This window comes from Nerophis ophidion, unplaced genomic scaffold (genome assembly GCF_033978795.1).
Source record: "Nerophis ophidion isolate RoL-2023_Sa unplaced genomic scaffold, RoL_Noph_v1.0 HiC_scaffold_425, whole genome shotgun sequence".
Classification (NCBI taxonomy): Eukaryota; Metazoa; Chordata; class Actinopteri; order Syngnathiformes; family Syngnathidae; genus Nerophis; species Nerophis ophidion.
In genome coordinates, this window is record NW_026907339.1 from 1 (window position 1) to 21,530 (window position 21,530).

General features: G+C 39.5%; 1 protein-coding gene across 3 annotated transcripts; it reads right to left on the minus strand.

Annotated features, from left to right (window-relative positions):
- Window positions 1–170: 170 nt before the first annotated feature.
- On the minus strand, window positions 171–21,243 carry LOC133548129 (sodium- and chloride-dependent creatine transporter 1-like). 3 transcript variants are annotated; one of them, XM_061893498.1, is made up of 13 exons: window positions 20,972–21,243; window positions 20,462–20,593; window positions 20,138–20,387; window positions 19,874–20,006; window positions 18,005–18,139; window positions 17,805–17,908; window positions 16,799–16,923; window positions 16,603–16,715; window positions 16,385–16,525; window positions 5,691–5,793; window positions 5,509–5,609; window positions 4,943–5,113; window positions 171–750 (listed from the first exon to the last, which is right to left on the minus strand). In XM_061893498.1, the coding sequence occupies exons 1-13, from the start codon at window positions 21,222–21,224 to the stop codon at window positions 682–684; spliced, it is 1,830 nt and encodes a 609-aa protein (XP_061749482.1). In that variant the 5' UTR covers window positions 21,225–21,243; the 3' UTR covers window positions 171–681. The 3 variants fall into 3 exon arrangements, with proteins under 3 accessions (XP_061749482.1, XP_061749481.1, XP_061749483.1); XM_061893497.1 differs by lacking the exon at window positions 171–750 and adding an exon at window positions 3,878–4,763; XM_061893499.1 differs by lacking the exons at window positions 171–750; window positions 5,691–5,793; window positions 16,385–16,525; window positions 16,603–16,715 and adding an exon at window positions 3,878–4,763.
- Between the last annotated feature and the right edge of the window lie 287 nt (window positions 21,244–21,530).

The following is a 21,530-nucleotide window of genomic DNA, read 5'->3' on the forward strand; positions in this document are numbered from 1 at the left end:
CACAAAAAATGTGCCTAGGCTCAAAAAAGGTTGAAAATCACTGATTTAGTCCCTACAGTAATTACAACTTGTGTTCACATCCACAGAAACCACATGGGTAAGCCTACTTTATAGAGTATTTACAACCTTACTAGACTTCATATTTACAAGTCAGGTTTGTTATAGTTACATTAGTCGTGTTTAATGTACATGATTGATGCTGAAAGTTGAGCAGTACTGCTTTAGTTACAAAAATTGACCTCCTTTGACATCTGCAGGCCATGAAGCAAAGCCTGGGCCAGATGGTATTCACTCAAATTTCGAAAACAGAGCATGTGAGGGGTCATCTATGATGTAGCCTGCATGTAAGATTATATTACACGGACAGCAGAGATCTAAGAGGAGTCTCAATTATTTTAGACCAGAGTTTTCTGCTGACGGTTTGTCCTTAAGGAACCAGCTGATTGATTGCTTGAAACTTTTATTAGTAGATTGCAGTTCAGTACATATTCCGTACAATTAACCACTAAATGGTATCACCCGAATACGTTTTTCAACTTGTTTAGTCGGGGGTCCACAATTCATATTTGAAAATTTCATCATGCTCTCAATGAAGGAATATATTGAAATATATTTGACAGCAGACTGGTGCCTAGGTATTTGTATTCAACCACTTCCATGGCTCACCGTGAATTCTGGTGATTACAGCAGCATCTTCAGACAGGAGTTGTCACACCAGTCCACAAACTCCTGGAGGGCTGGTCCATGAGGCTGTCAGGAGTAAAATAGTATCAGCATATTTCATCAAATGGGTATGGGGCTGTGTGGATTTACAGTCATTGTTCAGAGGATGAACAGGAAAGGGGGGAGATCACAACCCACAGGGAGCCAGATGAGGTTTGTTATAAGTCAAGAGATGTTGACATATACTGTGACCTGTGGGCAAGAGGACAAGTGGGAGGAGAGGAATTGGTTGGCAAGGACCTCACATGAGGTTGGAGAATGTTGAATGCCGAGGAATAGTCTGCAAACATGTTTTGGCATCGACACCTCTAGTTGTGACAGGCAAACTGAAGTGAATCCATCATGTGTTTATTGATTTCATCACCAGGGAGCTTACAGCCACAAATCTGATGTTGTTCAATGTTTCATGCAGGAGAAATTTGGGCTTTTTTCAGAAAACCAATGATTGCAATCACTTCAGGATTTTTTGGGGTGAAATGGGTGACAGTATGCTCCTCACTCCTGTGCGGTAAGATGCTGGCCATGAAGCCCTCTGCAGGTCATTCTTTCACATGAGGTCCTGATGTTAGTAAATCTTTGCTGGTACCCTATGGATTCAGATTCACCTTTATTATCATTGTACTGGGGGTTACAACAAGATTGGGGGACGGGTGTTCCTCCAGAGCCACTATGCACAGCCCAGACAAAAACAGACATAAGCATTAAAATGGCACTAAAAACGGACAAATGCTATAAAAAATAATGCTCTGAACAAATGAATACTGAAAGCGCGATGAGTGTAAAAATTGAAGGGTGATGCAAAAAATATCAAATACCAAAGGTGCAATGGATGTACATAGAGTGTGTGCAATAAAAAGCAGTTTACGAGGTAGTTTATTGTTTCAGGGAGGTGATGGGGGATGTAGGTGTAAGGGGTGGAGTTGTGTCAGTGTATTCGGGGGTGTGTGTGCATATGTGCGCCAGTGGATGTTTGCAGTTCCAGGGGAAGCTGTTGTCAGCCTGCTGCAGCAAGATTTTATTGACCTGTAACATCTTGTCAAGAGCAACAGGACAAACAGGGAACGGGCATGGTGTGAGGAGTCTTCTGTGATGGCCCTTGTTCTCTGAGGCAGCGGGATGAGGTGTGTTTCAGGTTGAGTAGAGGGCAGTGTTTATGACCCCCTGCACAACCCTTCTGTCCTTAACTGTGGAGCCTGCATACCACTCCCAAACTGTAGGTTTGGACGCTCTCCAGAGTGGTAGAAGGCCAGCAGCAACTGTGTCGAAGTTATCATTCAGGGGGATGTGCAAGAAGCACAGCTGCTGTTGAGCTTTCTCTTACCAGGGCCATGACTTTAAGGTTCAAGAGAAATCAGAAGATTTGGGTGCCCAAGAACCTGAAGTTGGTGACGGTTTCCAGTTCTCCATTTATGAGGACTGGGGTATGTAAGATCCTGTCTGTCTATCCTGAAGTCCATATTGAGTTATTTATTTGGATGTGCATGGTGAGGTTGTAGTCCGAGCACGAGAGACAATTTCTCTACCTCAGCCTTGTACACTGTCTCATCCTCACCACGGATGAGCCCAACCACGGTGGCGTCTTCTGTATATTTAATAATGTGGTTGGTTGGGTGGGTCTGAGTTCAGTGACTCGTGTACAAGGCGCAGGTTTGGGGAGATCCAGTGCCGCGTGTGAAGGAGTGGTGGGGCAGAGTCTCACTGACTAGTTTTTAATCCGGCGTGGCTCAGTTGGCAGAGTGGCAACTTGAGGGTTACAGGTTCGATGCCGCTTCCACAAACTTGGTATTACCCACCTGCTCCCAGTGCCACCCACACTGGTTTAAATGTGACTTAGGTAATATGTTTCACTGTGTAAAAATTCACTAATTCACAAAGACGACCTGGAGCTGCAGGAGTTTGTGGTAAAGAATGTCCGGGATGATGGTGTTAAATGCTGAGCTCTAGGTGAGGTGGTCTCAAACTATAGGCAAGAAGGCCGTTCAGCTCCTCTGCCAGCCTGCCGGGGACGGGGAGAGTGGTTAGTCAAGGTCTGGATGCCCTTCCGCATCAGAGTCCTTGGCCTTTTGATGCCTCTCCTTAGGTCGGCTCTTGCAGTGCTTTAGAAAACCCCAGTCCTCCGTCGTAAAAGCTGAGTTCGAGGCTCTGATCAGAGTCTGGACTTCATTTGTCATCCAGGGCTTGTTTGGGAAGAACCGGATGTGTTTTCCCTGTGACATTTTCTGCACAGCTCTTGATGTAAAAGAGGAGACTGAATTTGACCAAATCCTGCTCTTCAATAATGCTCCACTCTGTGCAGGCAAAGCAGTCCTGCAACTGGAGGAGTGTTTTCAGGTCAGGCTTTAAAGATTTAAGGGGCTGTTAGTTTTGCCTCCTGAAAAGGGGTATAGCATGAGTGTATTGGTCTGAGTCTACGAGGTGGGAGAGTGGCTTGCTCTGTAGGGATGTCTGTTTGTGAAAACATGATTGTGTCTATTCTCCCCTAGTTGCACAATTAAACGTGCTGGTTGCACATTTGACATGCTGGTACTCTTCTTTCGACATGCTTTATTAAAATCCCCGGCGATGTGAACGCCGTCCGGATGAATGGTTAATTATGTCTTGCAGATGGCCAAGTGCTGAGTTAACGTTGGCATTAGGGGGAAGGTAAAACATGGATGTATTTTATTGGCATCAAAGCAGGCGGGGAAGCATGAAACGAGAAGGAACAACATTGAAGGCTACAGAAATGGACCCAAGAGGGCAGAGAGGCGGGGCCTGGCAGAGAACATTAATTATCACATACGTCAGACTGTGACATCACAAAGGGCCCTCCCAAATGCATGAACATTTCATTTTCGGCATTGTTTAACACAGTACCCGACATTGTAACATTTATAAGTGAAAAAAAATCTAGGTCCCCCCAACAATGGCCACAAAAAACTTCAGTTATAGTAAATAAGCTAGTGTTCTTTGAAAGAAAACTTGGATGTATTTTTTTGTGAATGTGTAGTTTGGTTCGGTTCAACATACATCATTTTTCTGCATTTTAAATTTAAAACTGGAAGTCACACGATGATTAAGAATTAGAATACAAGTTAAGTCCATTAAAGATATTTTTGTATTTCTCTGCCTGCACGTTTTTTCTATTCCTTTTACAACTCTGGGTGCTCTGATTTTGCTCTTATCAGACAGTTAACCATTTAAAGGGGCTCTGCACTTGCTCAGTTATTTTTTAAAGTTAAAACTATAACAACACCACCATTGGTTATCATGTTTCCATTAGTGGTTTAACAGCAGATTGTCCCGCCTCCAAAGACATGCACCTGGGGATAGGTTGATTGGCAACACTAAATTGGCCCTCGTGTGTGAATGAGAGTGTGAATGTTGTCTGTCTATCTGTGTTGGCCCTGTGATGGTGAGGTGGCGACTTTGAGGGTGTACACCGCCTTCCGCCCGAATGTAGCTGAGATAGGCACCAGCACCCCCCACGACCCCAAACGGAATAAGCGGTAGAAATGGATGGATGGATGTTTTACAATTGTCTATATTTTTCACAATTACTAATTTTAGGTAATTTTATTTTGTCGGCCGGAATGAAACGATTGGGGCATGCAGGCAGCGTGCATACATGCAAAAGCTGTCTAAGAGAAGCAACGAACAATTTGTAGTTGTGTAGTTGTTATGATACATTCAATAATAGCCAATGCTATCTATCCGAATCGCTATTAGCTGTCAACAGCAAAAGCTAATGCGCATGCATTTGTTAGGTACATTTGTCCTAGAAGCCATTCAAATACATCGGAAAGTTAGCGCTCTCTAAGCATCTGTGTCCATGTTGCAAACAGCCCCTATAAGTATTAGTAGAATTAGTGTGGGTGTTTGCTGATATCAAAAGGACAACAAGGGTTTTGTGCTTTATGGCGGTTTTGAGATCAGATGACACTTTCGGAGAGATGAGTATTCTTGGGTCTTGCAGGAGGCAGCAGTTTGGCCTCTTTCTCTGGGTTAAGATACTCCAGGTGGTGGCTGCCCCAAAGTGGGGTGTTGAGGTATGTCCACCGCTGCATATCCAAATGGATAGTGAGTGGTTCAGTAAACAGTAGTCTAATGAGTACTTATAATGAGACACAGGAAAAGAGAGCCATATGCAAGTAGATACATTCCTACAGACTTTTTAAATGTGTGAAGACAAATGCACAAACAATAAAACATGCCTGGACATGCAGACAACCATACTGACCTCACGCAGTGATCCTTTGCAGCGCAGCAACTTGAAGATAACAGTAAGCGGGATACAAAGCATAGAGGAAAGAGCCAATGCCCAGCCAATCATTTCACTCCATAATGGGTAGATGTACACATTGTTGTAGGTTAGGGGCTTGAAGTTCACCACATGGAAAAGGAACACTGCCTGGAGGCACACATAAGAGTAAATGTCCAATATATTAAACTTTAAAGTTAAAGTACCAATGATTGTCACACACACACACACACACTAGGTGTGGCGAAATTTGTCCTCTGCATTTGACCCATCCCCTTGTTCACCCCCTGGGAGGTGAGGGGAGCAGTGGACAGCAGCGGTGCCGTGCCCGGGAATCATTTGTGGTGATTTAACCCCCACTTCCAACCCTTGATGCTGAGTGCCAAGCAGGGAGGTAATGGGTCCCATTTTTATAGTCTTTGGTATGACTCGGCCGGGGTTTGAACTCCCAACCTACCGATCTCAGGGCGGACACTCTAACCACTAGGCCACTGAGTAGGCATACCGCTGAAGTGCAAACAATATGGAAACAAAATATAACTTACCACACAAACAAGAGGCGTGATGTAGGACCAGCACCACTTCATGTAAGGCAGAGGTTGATAACCAATCATACGAGCCACATCATCCATGAAACGGTCTGCGCCTGTCACGGTCACAGTAGAAAAGTTTGTCATATGACTTTCTGTGCAAGGAAAATATGCATTAAATGCAAAGCCTATCTCACCATAAACCCAAGCAATCACCACACACTCCCAGAAAGCCTGCCACAGCAGAGTGATACCACTGGCAGAATAGTAGTCAAACAACTGGAAGACATACACCCCTCCCTGGCAGGAAGAGGATGACATCAGCACTGACTATTTGAAGTTGAAACCTTTAATTTCAAGTCTTACAACAGCTTTCATAGCAGGTCAAACCATTAGCCTTACTTCACTCTGTGTTTTTCTATGCGCTTAAAGCTACGTTTGGTTCTTTTTCTTAGTCTCCCATCCAGCCCCCAGACATGCCCACCACTCATAAAGGAGACAAAGTACAGGAGTGGTGAATGGTTATAGGTAGCCTATGCCTCCACGTAGATGCTAGTTCATTGTTTTTTTATATTCCACAGTGAAGGTTCTACCTTCTTGAGTTCCTGCACAACTTGTCTGTTCTCACTATGGCCTGGTAGCTAATTAGAAGACTTCCTACCAGCATATCACGTGCATTTGCTGCTTTCTGGTATTTAGCCAACAGCAACTATGCAACACTGTGACACAGTTGTCCTAAACAGAACTCCACACCACACATACCATCAGGGTGGCTGTAATAAGTCAAACAAAGTTTAAACTACAGAGTTACACTCAGCCAGGAAGACTCTGTTGTAGCATGCATATAACACTCAAATCACCATAGTGAGAGAGACACACACACACACACAACCTTTTCAAATTTAAAGTGTTATCTACTTCCCATATTTCAATGACATTCACATGTGTTGGAGAAACTCCATGTTCCATGATTTTATTTTCAAATAGCTCATTAAATGGGCTGTTTGCAACTTTTATGCAGCATGTCTTGAGAACGCTAACTTTCCATTGCATTCTAAGTAGGGCTATTAAACAATTAAAAGGAATCTCGATTGCTAACTCAAAATTAAATCTCACGTAATTGTAGATATATACTTTTTCATCATCATTAGGTGTACCATAGAGAGATCATTTTCAAGGTTTTCAAGTTTTAAACACATTTTCCATGACTTGACAATTAGTTTCAATTAAAAAGGGGACGTTTGCAACTCGCTCAGTTGCATTTTTTGAATCACAAAATACAACAAGAACACCATTGGCTACTATGTGTTAGTATTAGTGGTTCAACAGAACACATTTGCGTTAAAACTGTCTATTTTTCACCATTAATAAGGCCATGTTTACACTAAGGCGTTTAACATCTTAAACCAATAATTGTTTAGCCTAAGCCCCGTTTCAGCCACACCAAACCAGCGTTTAAGGTCCCCCTCCTCGAACAAATGTTTACACGGGTAAGTCACCCATGTAATTCTTGAATCTCTGGCACTTAGCTTTGTATGGACTCATTGATCAATTACAAAGTGAGTTCGGAGAGGAAGTGATGCCAGGAAGACCACACCCACACAGGAAGTGAAGCCAGAAAGGCCACGCTCCACACAGGAAGACATCAGAAAGAAAGAAGAAAAAGAAAGTCTCTTAGAAAACCAAAATAAATTAGAAAAAATGTATCAATCAAAAGCAGAAGGAGCCTTTGTAAGATCTAGAAAACAATGGCTGGAGGAAGGTGAACAAAACTCTGCGTATTTCTTTCGTTTAGAAAAATCGCAGGCTCAAAATTACACCATTGATCAATTGAAAATAAATGATGTGGTTTGCAATGACGCAAAACAGATTGTAAATTTTTGTTCTCAATTTTACAAAACATTATACAATAGTCAATAATCTGAAAGTGATGCTGTTAAGTTTATGGGTACCTTAACTGAAACTAAATCAATCAGCACAGCTGACCAAGTATTCTGTGACCGTCCAATCTCTCTCAAGGAAGTAGTGGAATCAATTAATAGTTTAAAAAATAACAAATCTCCTGGAGTGGATGGTATTACATCTGAATTCTATAAAATATTTTCAGAAGAGCTAGCTCCTTTCTTACTAGAAGTATTTTGTGAAAGTATTGATACAGGTGCCCTTCCTCCAACTTTAACACAAGGCCTTATTACCCTTATACCCAAGCCAAACAAAGATTTACTAATCATTGATAATTGGCGTCCAATTAGCCTTCTAAACAATGACTATAAAATTGTAGCTATTATTTTTGCAAAACGTTTAAAATTGGTTCTGGATGACATAATTGATGAGACACAGTCAGGTTTTATGAGAGGAAGACACATATCTAATAATATCAGGCTTGTACTTGACATTCTGGATTACCCAGAGGTCATTAATGATGAAGGCTTCCTTCTTTTCCTGGACTTTTACAAAGCTTTTGACTCGATGGAACATTAATTTATATTCAGGACACTTGAGAAATTTGGCTATGGCAATTTTTTCTGCAAAACAATTAAGACTTTGTACTGCAAAGGTAATAGTTCTATAAAGCTCAAATCTGGTACATCGCCAAGATTCGAGTTAAAACGTGGGATACGGCAAGGTTGTCCTATTTCTCCATATTTATTTCTGTTAGCCACCCAACTGTTATCGGTTCATATAAAAACTAGTCATTTAAAGGGGATTTTTGTATTAGACAGAGAAATAATTATCAGCCAACTGACTGACGACACAACACTCTTTTTGAAAGACTCTTCTCAAATTCCCCTAGCCTTGGATGTGATTCATGTTTTTTCCTTGGCTTCTGGTCTCCGTGTAAATGTGAATAAATGTGAACTAATGGCTGTGAAGAGATGTGAAATTATGTCTGTATCTCAAATTCCAGTTAAGGATAGTATTAATTACCTAGGAATACATATCACTAAAAATCAAAACTCTAGATCGGTATTGAACTTCAATCCAATTGTAGAAAAAACTAAGAAAAGATTTAACCAATGGCTACAGAGAGATTTATCCTTAAAAGGCAGAACCTTACTTTCCAAAGCAGAAGGTATCTCCAGGCTTACGTATGCAGCTATTTCTTTAGATGTTAACCAAAAAATATGTAAAACTATTGACAACATACTGGTTGACTTTATTTGGAAAAACAAAATTCATTATATTAAGAAATCTGTTATAATGAACAATTACAATAAGGGTGGTCTAAACTTTCTTGATCTCACTACACTAAACACCTTTAAAATTAATTGGATACGACACGACTTGAAAGACCCTACCTCAATTTGGAACTTTATTTCTCATCATGTATTCTCTAACCTTGGAGGCCTAAAATTTTTGCTATTGTGTAATTATAACATTGATAGGATTCCTGTTGCGCTCTCAAACTTCCACAAACAAGCCCTTCTAGCATGGTCTCTTGTATACAAGCACAATTTTTCACCTACCAAATATCTCATCTGGAACAATAAAGACATGTTACAAAAGGAAATCTCTTTTCCTCAACAATTGGTTTAACAAAAACATTATTTTAGTGAGTCATCTTTTCAATAAGGTCAACTTTTTAATTACCAAGAATTTCTCAACCAATTTAAGATACCTGTGACTCCCAAACAATTTGCTATTGCATTTGATGCCATCCCAACAGGTGTTATTATGTTGTACAGGGCTTACACACCTCCTCTTTCTGCTGTAAAAATTGTGACTGATCCCCTTGACACACTCCTGTGGGGAAACTTTGCTTTGACCAAAAAAATAACAGAAAAATCCGCAGCTTATTCCAAAATGATTGTGTGTCTGTCTCCTATGTAATTTCCTTATGGAATAATGTTGTAAATGACATCTGTTGGATCAAAATGTGGTCCCTTCCTAACAGGTATTTACTTACCAACAAAGTCAAAGAGATATCATTTAAAATCATCCATCGCTATTACCCTGTAAAGACTGTGATGGTTAGATACAAGAAGGACATTGATGTTACCTGCACCTTTTGTAACATGCACCCAGAGACTGTCAACCACTTGTTTTGGACTTGTGAAAACACTCGATTACTATGGCAGGGCATCTGTCGCTTCATCCTGGACAATATTTATGACAAATTTGTGCTTTACTTTAAAGATGTGATTTTTGGTTTTACACTGTATGAACAAAAATTTGAAAAGGAATTCTACCTTTGCAACCTCATTATTTTATAGGCTAAGTTTTATATTCATAAATGTAAGTTTCTTAATACCCGTCCTATCTTTTGTGCCTTTAAAAAAGATCTGGAACTTTACATTAAAACGCTCTCTACCTCTAACAACAAAAAAGCTGTGAAAACAATGATGCTGTGTTCCAAATTTAAGTTGTTTGATGAATCTGAATAAGCCTACGGCTTTGCATTTTGTTTATTATATATATATATATATATTTGTATTCTATTTTTATTATTTTGAACTTACAACCCCCTGGCGCTGTTTTGTACTGTTTTCATAATGTTTTATAATGTTTTATATTGTTGTTTGACTTATTGTTTGTAATTGTTGAAATTTATAAATAAACCTTTAAAAAAAAAAAAAAAAAATGCACGCTAAAAAAAAAAAAAAAAAAAAAAAAAGACATCAGAAAGAATGCGCCACAGGCAGCTTTATAAGAAAGATGGAGGCGGATCAACAAGACATGCCCGTGCTTCTCCTTCTGCATGTGCAGGCGCTTTTGGAAATCACACATCAATACCTTAAGAGAAGGCAACAAGCGATCGTAGCTATTTCGGATACAACAGTTCTCAGACGGCAAGAGACCTTTAAAATGTCCCGGTCGGCAGTGAGTCTATTTACCGAAAAACTTTGTCCCTTCCTCCGTGGATGTGATACAGCCAGTGAGTGACTACAAATATTGCTTTATGGATTTGACAGTGAAAGTTAAAAAGTTAAAGTACTAATGATTGTCACACACACACTAGGTGTGGTGAAATTATTCTCTGCATTTGACCCATCACCCTTGATCACCCCCTGGGAGGTGAGGGGAGCAGTGGGCAGCAGCGGTGCCGCGCCTGGGAATCACTTTTGATGATTCAACCCCCAATTCCAACCCATGATGCTGAGTGCCAGCAGTGAGGCAATGGGTCCAATTTTTATAGTCTTAGGTATGACTCGGCCGGGGTTTGAACCGATCTCAGGGCGGACACTCTAACCCAGGGGTCACCAACCTTTTTAAAGCCAAGAGCTACTTCTTGGGTACTGATTAATGCAAAGGGCTACCAGTTTGATACACTTAAAAAATTGCTAGAAATAGCCAATTTGCTCAATTTACCTTTAATATATATATATATATATATATATATATATATATATATATATATATAAAAAATGGGTATAATATATATATATATATATATATATATATATATATATATATATATATATATATATATATAAAAAAAATGGGTATTTCTGTTTGTCATTCCGTCGTACATTTTTTTTCCTTTTACGGAAGGTTTCTTGTAGAGAATAAATGCTAAAAAAAAAACTTAATTGAACGGTTTAAAAGAGAAAACTGGAAAAAAATGAAAATTAAATTTTGAAACATAGTTTATCTTGAATTTTGACTAAAAATTCAGAATTCAACAGAAAAAAAGAGAAAAACTAGCTAATTCGAATCGTTTTGAAAAAAATTTAAAAAATAATTTATGGATCATCATTAGTAATTTTTCCTGATTAAGATTAATTTTAGAATTTTAATAACATGTTTTAATTAGGTTAAAATCCAATCTGCATTTTGTTAGAATATGTGTGTGAATGTTGTCTATCTGTGTTGGCCCTGCGATGAGGTGGCGACTTGTCCAGGGTGTACACCGCCTTCCGCCTGATTGTAGGTGAGATAGGCGCCAGCGCCCCCCGTGACCCCAAAAGGGAATAAGCGGTAGAAAAATGGATGGATGAATGGATGTAACAAATTGGACCAAGCTATATTTCTAACAAAGACAAATTATTATTTCTTCCAGATTTTCTAGAACAAAACTTTTAAAAGAAATTTAAAAGACTTTGAAATAAGATTTAAATTTGATTCTAAAGATTTTCTAGATTCGCTAGAATATTTTTTTGAATTTTAATCATAACAAGTTTGAAGAAAGATTTCACAAATATTCTTTCTTGAAAAAACAGAAGCTAAAATGAAGAATTAAATTAAAATGTATTTATTATTCTTTACAATAAAAAAAATACATCGTCAGGAAAGAAGAGGAAGGAATTTAAAAGGTATATGTGTTTAAAAATCCTAAAATCATTTTTAAGGTTGTATTTTTTCTCTAAAATTGTCTTTCTGAAATGTATACGAAGCAAAGTAAAAATATAATTGCATTTATTTAAACAAGTGAAGACAGAGTCTTTAAAATATTTTCTTGGATTTTCAAATTCTATTTGAGTTTTGTCTCTCTTAGAATTATTAATGTCGAGCAAAGCGAGACCAGCTTGCTAGTAAATTAATAAAATTAAAAAAAAAGAGGCAGCTCACTGGTAAGTACTGCTATTTGAGCTATTTTTAGAACAGGCCAGCGGGCGGCTCATCTGGTCCTCACGGGCTACCTGGTGCCCGCGGGCACCGCGTTGGTGACCCCTGCTCTAACCACTAGGCCACTTTGTAGGTTACTAGGCCACTGAGTAATAGTACTGAAATGGCCAGGTAGCGTGCATGATTCTGCATCAATGCTAACTCCGCTATTATCGCACAGCTGAGAGATGGAACCAAACACTCCTGCCCCAAACAACTGCTGGAAAAAGATCCGGTCCCTCTTTTTTCCTTGGGGTGACCCAGTTTATCCTGACGCCATATCTCACAAAAGGATAACCCAACAGCGGATTAAGCCAACAACAATACTTTGGGTATTCTGTCTCAATTAACTATTGTAAGACGTTCTTTATCCCATTGTCTACTTTCTCATGTCAATTAAAGATTTGATTAATTTCTGATGGCTCAGGTGTGATTCACTACAATAGGGCCCCACAGCACACTGGATTCTAGTTAATTGAAATGCCACAACACTGGATATTGTTCAAACGAGATACATTTTAATTTAAAATCCTGCACACAAATGTGTAATGCACAGCAAACTGTTTACAATATAGCTATTTTAAATAACTTCACAGTGAAGTAGGCATCTTCTGGAGAACACATGCGTACTCGGTCGTGTTGCGCCGGAGGATGGAGGGGGCAGGGTCTTAGTCTTAAACGGTGGCATTGTTGTGTGTGGACATGGATAAGGTTAGGTGTGATTTACCCTAGTGTAAACGGGGCCTAAGTTCACGGAGTGAAAGGATTGGTGTTTACAGCGGTCACTCACCCGGTCTCGTCAATATGTACGCGCAGGGAGCACGTGCACACCTCCAAAGGGAGTCCAAAAATTTGCAGATCATGACCTTAGCGTGGTGAAAACTTCACTTCCAACTTTTATTGGGAAAATATATCTACATAGATTTAATGCAACAGGAAAGCAATGACGCTATTTGTAAAATGTTGTGTTGATTCAACTAAGCACCCTAAAGTTACTGTCTGTGTTTTGTAGCACATTGGGCTGTATGAGAAATTTCAAGTCAATCAATGATGGGGTTAATAAAAGAGGTAACACAAACATAATAGCACAGGCAACAGGAATGGGGAGGATTTTTTTTCCCCCCATGTTTCAGTGAGGGAGTAAAAGTGGTAATTTACACAAATACAACGAAAAAAAACAAAAAAAAAACAAGCTCTGACACCAGAGTGACTGTGCTGTTGCAGTGCTGTTTTCTTCGCATCAACACGATCAATGCTCGCTATCCAAATTGCTATTTAAAACACCTAAAGCTAATGCGCGTGAATGTGTTATGTCAGTGCTGTGCGACAAATTTTCCCGCAAATGCGACTAAAAATAGACCTTGTGACAAAAGACCTTTATGATCTAAAGCAGTGGTCTTCCTTAGAGAGAGTGAGAGGCTGTCATTCGGGAGCTCAGAGTAAAGCCGCTCCTCCACATTGAGAAGAGCCAGATGAGGTGGTTCGGGCGTCTGGTCAGAATTCCCCCCAAGCGTCTCCCTGGGGAGGAGTTTGGGGTCCTTCCGACCGGGAGCAGACCGCAGGGAAGGCCCAGGACACGGTGGAGAGACTATGTCTCCCAGCGTGCCTCTTACCCCGGGAAGATATGAACGAGATAGTTGGAAAGAGGGAAGTCGGGGGTTTTCTGCTTAGGCTGCTGCCCGGCAACCTGACATCGGATAAGCAGAATAAGATGGATTGATGGATGGATGGATGGACATCTGCGAAAATGGATTTCAACTATTTTATCGAATTTGATAAAACTAGAAAATATAGTTCGCATGACCGCAAATTCTAAGTTGCTTCTCCAGGACTGTTTTTCCATGTGCGTGTGGCATGGAAGGACAGTGACAAGCTTGAAGACCAAATTCCTTTGTCTGATGAGCAATACTTATTTCATATAATTAGTTGTGAAAAATATAGACACTTGAGAAACTTTACATGCTCTGTTAAAGCACTAACGGTTACATAGATATCCGGTGGAGTTATTTTCTGGTTTGAAAAATGTAACACTGAGGAAGTTGCAAACGGCCCCTTTAAATTAATCATATTAGCCTGCCTTCACTCACAATTTACACACTTGTGTCTCCTTTATGCGGGATTGGCGTGTCCAGACGCTGGATAGGAGAATACAAAGAGAAACTTCAAGTGCGTAGAAACACTTAAGCGCCAACAGCAGAATAGAGCTCTGAAGAGCAACTACATGAGGCCCAAAATACCTGAAGGCTGAACACTGTAGCATAATTAAAAAACTTTGCACTGTAAGCAATTCAGATTTTCAACTGTGGTTACTCATGCATGCAGTCTTGTAAATCACAAGTGCCTTCATTACAATTGACTTTTGTGATTCTCAGCCAGACTTTATCAAATGAAGTAATGTAAACAGTGGTATCGTACAGTTGTGATCAAAAATATTCAACCCCCACACAATTTTGGTGTTTTAGCAAGTTGGACATTTATTCCGTATTTTGTTTATAGTCAAATCAAATAAAATGTGTCAAATAGACAAATGCAACTTAAATTGTAACACTGTATTTTACAAAATACCAAAAAAGGACGTTTTCTTAATATCTCATCGACAAAATTATTCAACCCCCTAGTTACATGCATCTTTAGTACTTAGTAGAACACCCTTTGGCAGTAATTACATCCTTCAAACGTGATACATAACCAGAAAAAAGTTTCTTGCGACGATCTACAGGTATTTTAGCCCAATCGTCTTGGGCAAAGGCCTCCAGTTCATTCATATTCTTGGGCTTGCGTGCTGCAACTGCCTTCTTCAAGTCCCACCACAGGTTTTAAGTCCCACCACAGGTTTTCTATAGGATTTAGGTCTGGCGACTGTGAAGGCCACTCCAGAGTCTTCCAGCCCTTCTTCTGCAACCACTCTGATGTTAATTTGGAGGTATGCTTGGGATCGTTGTCCTGTTGGAAGGTCCAACGTCTCCCAAGCCTCAGCTTCGTCACTGACTTCATGAAATTTGCAGCTAATATATCCTGGTAGGAAATAGAATTCATAATGCCTTGAACGCGCTGGAGATTCCTGTTACCTGAGGCAGAGAAACAGCCCCAGAGCATGATTGACCCCCCCACCATGCTTAACAGTAGGAAAGGTGTTCTTCTCTTTGTAAGCTTCATTTTTTTCTCCTCCAGAATTCGTTGATTCATAGGCCCAAAGAGTTCCACTTTTTTCTCATCACTCTATAGAATAGTTTCGCAAAACTTTTGGGGTTTGTCCAGATGATTTTTGGCATACTGGAGTCTATTTTTCTTGTGCCTGGTAGTCAGAAGTGGGGTGCGCCTCGGAGTTCTGGCATGGAGGCCTTCATCTCGTAGTGCGCGCCTTATTGTCTGGGACGAAACCTGCGTTCCCCCTCTGCAATGTCCTGTCGTAGTTCCTCAGCTGTTACCCGGGGGTTTTTCACCACTGTACGCTTCAAATACCGGACAGCAGTTGCACACATCATCCTCTATCTACCATGCCCAGGTAGTGTTTCCACTGTGCCTTTAGCTTTAAACTTGCGAATTATGCTCCCAGCTGTGTCTCTTGGAATGTGTAATGTCTTTGCTATTTTCTAACATCCATATCCTTTCTTATGAAGAGAAAGTACTTCCTCTTTTGACTTCTTTGACCACTCCCTGGACTTCACCATATTGCAAATACACCATTGACCATCTACAAGAAGCTGAGCGTCACAGTCTTTTTCAATCAGTTTAATTGTTGCTCGTTATGGTTCTAATCGCAGCTACAGGTGTTTTCAATACCTGATTGAAAAGACCTTATTCAAATTCTGTTTTTAAGAGTTATGATCTTCAAGGGGTTGAATAAGTTTGTCAATATAATGTTGTGATTCAAGTTGCATGTCTATTTAATGCATCTTTATTTGATATGACTATAAACAAAATACGGAATAAATGTCCTACTTGCTAAAACACCAAAATTGTGTGGGGGTTGATTAATTTTGATCACAACTGTAACTACTGCAGTAAAAGGAGTCGTAATTAAGAAAAACAGATTTCCAGAGTTGCAACGGGATCTTAAGAGTAGTCTTGCTTTTCCCACTACTATCTATAAGAGGCTCTGTCTGTCATTCATCTGAGATCCTCAAGGTTAGGTGTTTAGAGAGATTATAAAACCCTTAATTACTGTTTAGTGACACTGAAGAGTCAAATATGGTTTTGTATAATGAAACAGGTGGGAGCTATAGTACTTGTCCAATGGCGACACAGATCGCCCGTTCAACACCACTACTGTCAGCTTCCAAATAGTTGTACAACCTCCCATCATGTATATACAGGTCAAAATAATATTAAGGGAAAGTTCTACCTCTGTGACCATGGACAAGTCAATGATAAAACAGATAATACAGCAGATGCCTGCTACTGCCTCTCGTCGCAAGTAGCCCTGAGCAAACTTTGGAGGAAGCATGTCCATGATTCCGGTTACCAAACCCTCTACTCCAACAAACTGAAATAATTGGAGAAGGGAAAAGTAGGCAACAAACAGAAAAGATGGAACTAAAGTGTTAGGCCAACTCATCTTACCTGACTGTCCAGGCCCATTATCAGTAACATAAAAAAGAAGAGTGCGGCCCAGAGTGGTGCTAGGGGCATTAAAGTCACAGCCTTGGGGTATGCAATAAAGGCCAGGCCTGGACCTACACAATCACATTAGTCATGTGTATACAACATCTACAGAATACGCAGTACTAGCTCTAATTTGGAAAAGCTGTACACTTACCCCTCTCAGCTACCTTACTGATGTCCACACCTTGCTCTGCCGCCATGAAGCCCAACACAGAAAACACGACAAAGCCTGCAAAGAAGCTGGTTCCACTATTAACGGCAGCCAGTAAAAATGCATCTCTAAGGAGACACAGAAAAGGATGGATTACAACTGAGGAACATATGCTTCATTTTATATTTTAGCCGCTGGTAGTGTAATGCTGCAAATCAAATTTAGGTCTGGCTCAATGTCTGAGGGCAGAAGGTGTACACACTTTAAGTTGCTGCTTAATCAAAAATATCTCAAATTACTACTAACAAACTCGAATCTCCTTTAACTGCTTTGCTATTGTGCAACCTAGTACAAAATTAATTTGCAAATAATTTTCTATTGTTGCCAAAAGGAAAACAATGTCAAATAATGTGACGAAAGATGATAAATAGTAATTATTAAAGTAATTGATAAGATGCTGCAGATGGAAATCCTAATGCTCATATATATTACATAATAAAATGGAGGTTGAGGTAAGAAATCCCTTTCTATGAAGACCATTAAAATTAAAATGTTTTCAAACCCTTTGCTCTCCAGAAAGTTCGATCATGACATTAGCGTGGTGAAAACCTCACTTCCAACTTTTTTGGGGAAAATATATCAAGATAGATTTAATGCAACAGGAAAGCAATGACGCTATTTGTAAAATATTGTGTTGATTCAACTAAGCACCCTAAAGTTAGTCAGTGTTTTGTAGCACATTAGGCTGTATGAGATATTTCAAGTCAATCAATGATGGGGTTAACTTTAGGGTTTAATAAAAGTGGTAACACAAACATAATAGCACAGCGACAAGGAATGGGGAGGATGTTTTCCCATTTTTTTGTGTGAGGGAGTAAAAGTGGTAATTTACACAAATACAACGAAAATTTAAAAAAAAAAAAAAAAAAAAAGCTATGACACCAGAGTGACTGTGCTGTTGCAGTGCTGTTGCAGTGCTGTTTTCTTCTCAAACATAGTATTGACTCACTGGTAACAGTTGTAATGGAAGCGGTTGTAGCTGCCCAGTGCAGTCAGAGCACCGAGTCCGATGGCATAGGAGAAAAAAATCTGTGTACCAGCATCAATCCATACCTACAGCAGAGTAACATTGTATTGAGTCACTGAATGGATGACAAACTCAGCCAAGCTTTTGTTTCGCTGCCTAACATTATTAAATATTACTCATACCTGTGCTTCTCCCAGTTTGGACCAATTTGGTTTCAGGTAGTATATAATTCCATTTGAAGCTCCAGGTAAGGTGACGGCATGGGCCAACAGAATAACCAGAACTACATAAGGGAACAGAGCTGTGAAGTATACAACCTAGAAGAAATACACAATAAGGACATTTGTTGAATTCATGGGTAATTAAGATGAAGTTCAAACTAATATTTGAAGGAATCTTAGAGGAGCAAATATTTATGAGCATTGTCAAAAAAGTTCCTGGACTGGTGTCACAAAAGTTTTCTTAAATTTGTATTTCAAATCAAGACTACAGGTTTTCTCATTGAAAGTAATTGCTCTTGAGTCTAACATCACTTTGCAGCGTTCTCTGTCATGCACTCTTATAAGGATTCTTCTAGGATCCTCCATAGCTGTCATCACTACTATCTTGATGTTGTCCCGGTCTTCAAAAGAGATACCCTTTGATCACACCTTTCGTTTGGGAAAGAGGAAAAATATCACATGTAGCCAATTTGGGTGAGTAGAAAGCTTGTGCCTCTTACGGTATTGTGAGCAGGCACGTTTGTTCTGCCACAACTTTCGCCTCTTCTCACGCACTGAAAAAGCAAATGCTACAGACTATATTTGAACATGTTCTTATTGAACGTCTGGCACTGCAGAAGGAACTCAGTGGACCATGCCCCTCACATTGACAGTGAACATTAACAGTCCTGGAACTTTTTTGAAACCCCTTGTATAATGTGCCTGATTGTTTTGATTCTCAAATCATCGTTCAGTTTTTAAGATAATTGTATCAAATGAGGAAAAAAAATTAATGCCTCCACTTTCACCAGGTGTATAGAATAGTATCCTATTATATACACTATATTTTATTGTATTATATATTATATATACACACTAGATTATACATTATTTTGGGTATGGGTGCAAACACTTGGATCATTCTCTAAACCAGTGGTTCTCAAACTTTTTTCAGTGATGTACCCCCTGTGAACATTTTTTTAATTTAAGTACCCCCTAATCAGAGCAAAACATTTTTGGTTGAAAAAGAGATAAAGTAAAATACAGAACTATGTCATCAGTTTCTGATTTATTAAATTGTATAACAGTGCAAAATATTGCTCATTTGTAGTGGTCTTCTTTGAACTATTTGGGAAAAAAAGATGTAAAAATAACTAAAAACTTGTTGAAAAATAAACAAGTGATTCAATTATAAAGAAAGATTTCTACACATAAAAGTAATCATCAACTTAAAAGTGCCCTCTTTGGGGATTGTATTGCTCATTTGTAGTGGTCTTCTTTGAACTATTTGGGAAAAAAAGATGTAAAAATAACTAAAAACTTGTTGAAAAATAAACAAGTGATTCAATTATAAAGAAAGATTTCTACACATAAAAGTAATCATCAACTTAAAAGTGCCCTCTTTGGGGATTGTAATAGAGATACATCTGTATTCATGAACTTAATTCTAAACATTTCTTCACAAAAAAATACATCTTTAACGTCAATATTTATGGAACATGCCCACAAAAAAATCTAGCTGTCAACACTGAATATTGCATTGTTGCATTTCTTTTCAGTTTATGAACTTACATTCATATTTCGTTGAGGTATTATTCAATAAATATATTTATCTAGGATTTTTGAATTGCTGCTAATTTTAGAATATTTTTAAATAATCTTACGTACCCCTTGGCATACCTTCAAATACCCCCAGGGGTACGCATACCCCCATTTGAGAACCACTGCTCTAAACAATGGGGTTGGAGATACTAATGGCTCTTTATTCTAAAGTTAGCCATTTACTGTGAACTGCAAGTAAAATGTTTCGCATAATAAAAAACTATAACAAACTATTAAGATGTGACCTACCTTTCCTGTGGATTTAACTCCTTTCCACATGCAGAAATAAACAATGATCCAAGTGGCAAAAAGACATGGCACAACCTCAAAGTTGATGCTACCGGGCTGATGAATCCCACTGGAAAGATGGAGAACTTTGCGCCTATGAGGGAAAAACAAAAGCCCATTTAAAATGGTTTGCCGTTTTACACAAGTGAGTTGACATCGTTAAATAGGACTTTTGGAAAAAAATGATTCAACCTCTAACACAATTTAAAGTAAGAGATGGCATACTCCCAAAACTCCAGGACTGGGGAGCGCATGCCATCAATCTCTATACAGCTGTGATTCATGTCTTGAGAAATGTTTTGGCAGGTGCGATGGAAGTCCTCTGTGCATTTGGGAGTGTTCCAGGGGTGTCCGCAGGTGGCCCATGGCAGTGGATTGGTAAAAGAATGGCAGAGAAAGTAGAGCCCCCACACAAGAATCATGATGTAGTAGGTGTTGCAGAAAAACACAATCACCATTGATGCCAGGCCAAGACCTAGTATAGCAAACAAGACAACATGATCAGTGACCTGTTATGCCTTACTCCTACAGCCTTATATTAAGAAGTACCTTTGAAAAGAGGGACAATGTTCCAGGCAGAGACCCCTCCCTGCTTCATGAACTGTCCCAGAGCGATTTCCAAGAAAAATACTGGGATGCCCCCAAAGAAAACTATCAGCAGGTAGGGGATAAGAAACACGCCTGCAATGGCACAACAACTTGTCATGCGGTGCAAACATCCAATATACAGTGAAAGGCAGGTGGGGTTAGATTACAACTTATTATTTGAGCAGTTTGCTGGTTCACAATTGGAAAGTTACGAGTTAAAACCACCATCATGTCTAACATGCAATACCTATAATCATTTATCAAAGTATGATTGTGTTATGTTCCTAATGCTAGAACAGAGGGGTTTACATGATGACACTTAATGTAAAAAAATAAAATACTGGTTAGTGTGGCTCAGTCAACAATTGCTAATTACTCGGTCAACAACAATAGTAAAATTATAAAACTTACTGTTATCAAATTCAGTTTTGTCAGTAAGATTTTACAGCACATATGGCCAGAAGAGCTTACCTCCTCCGTTCTTGTAGCAAAGGTAAGGGAAGCGCCACACATTGCCCAGACCTACAGCAAATCCTACGCACGACATGATAAAGTCCATTTGTCTGGTCCAGGTTACTCTCTCCACCACTGGTACTGCAACAGCCTTATTGCTTCCATCTTGGCTCACGCTTCTACCCTCACCATGCCCTGGACTCGCACCAGGCACAGGCTGAGAGAGAGCTGATTCTTCCCCCTCTGTTTCAGACAAGTCCCCTGCTTGCATCTGTGTGAGGCCGAGTTCACCTGGACAATATAAGTAGACAAAACACTTGTATTTTTCAGTGTGATGTATGCTCAATATTGTATTGTGCCTATGTCCCTACATTGCTAGAATCTATCCTGTATACATTTGTTGTTTTAGTCCAGTCTCTCTCAAAATCCCTAATTGAAAGTGCTGGCTGACAGACTTATGCACAGTACTATCAGCTCAAGGTGTATAAACAGTCCTTAATTTTGAAGGGGCATAATATTTTATTTTATTGCTTGTTGGCACCAGTTTTCGTATGTTTGAGATCCCCATTGGTGCATT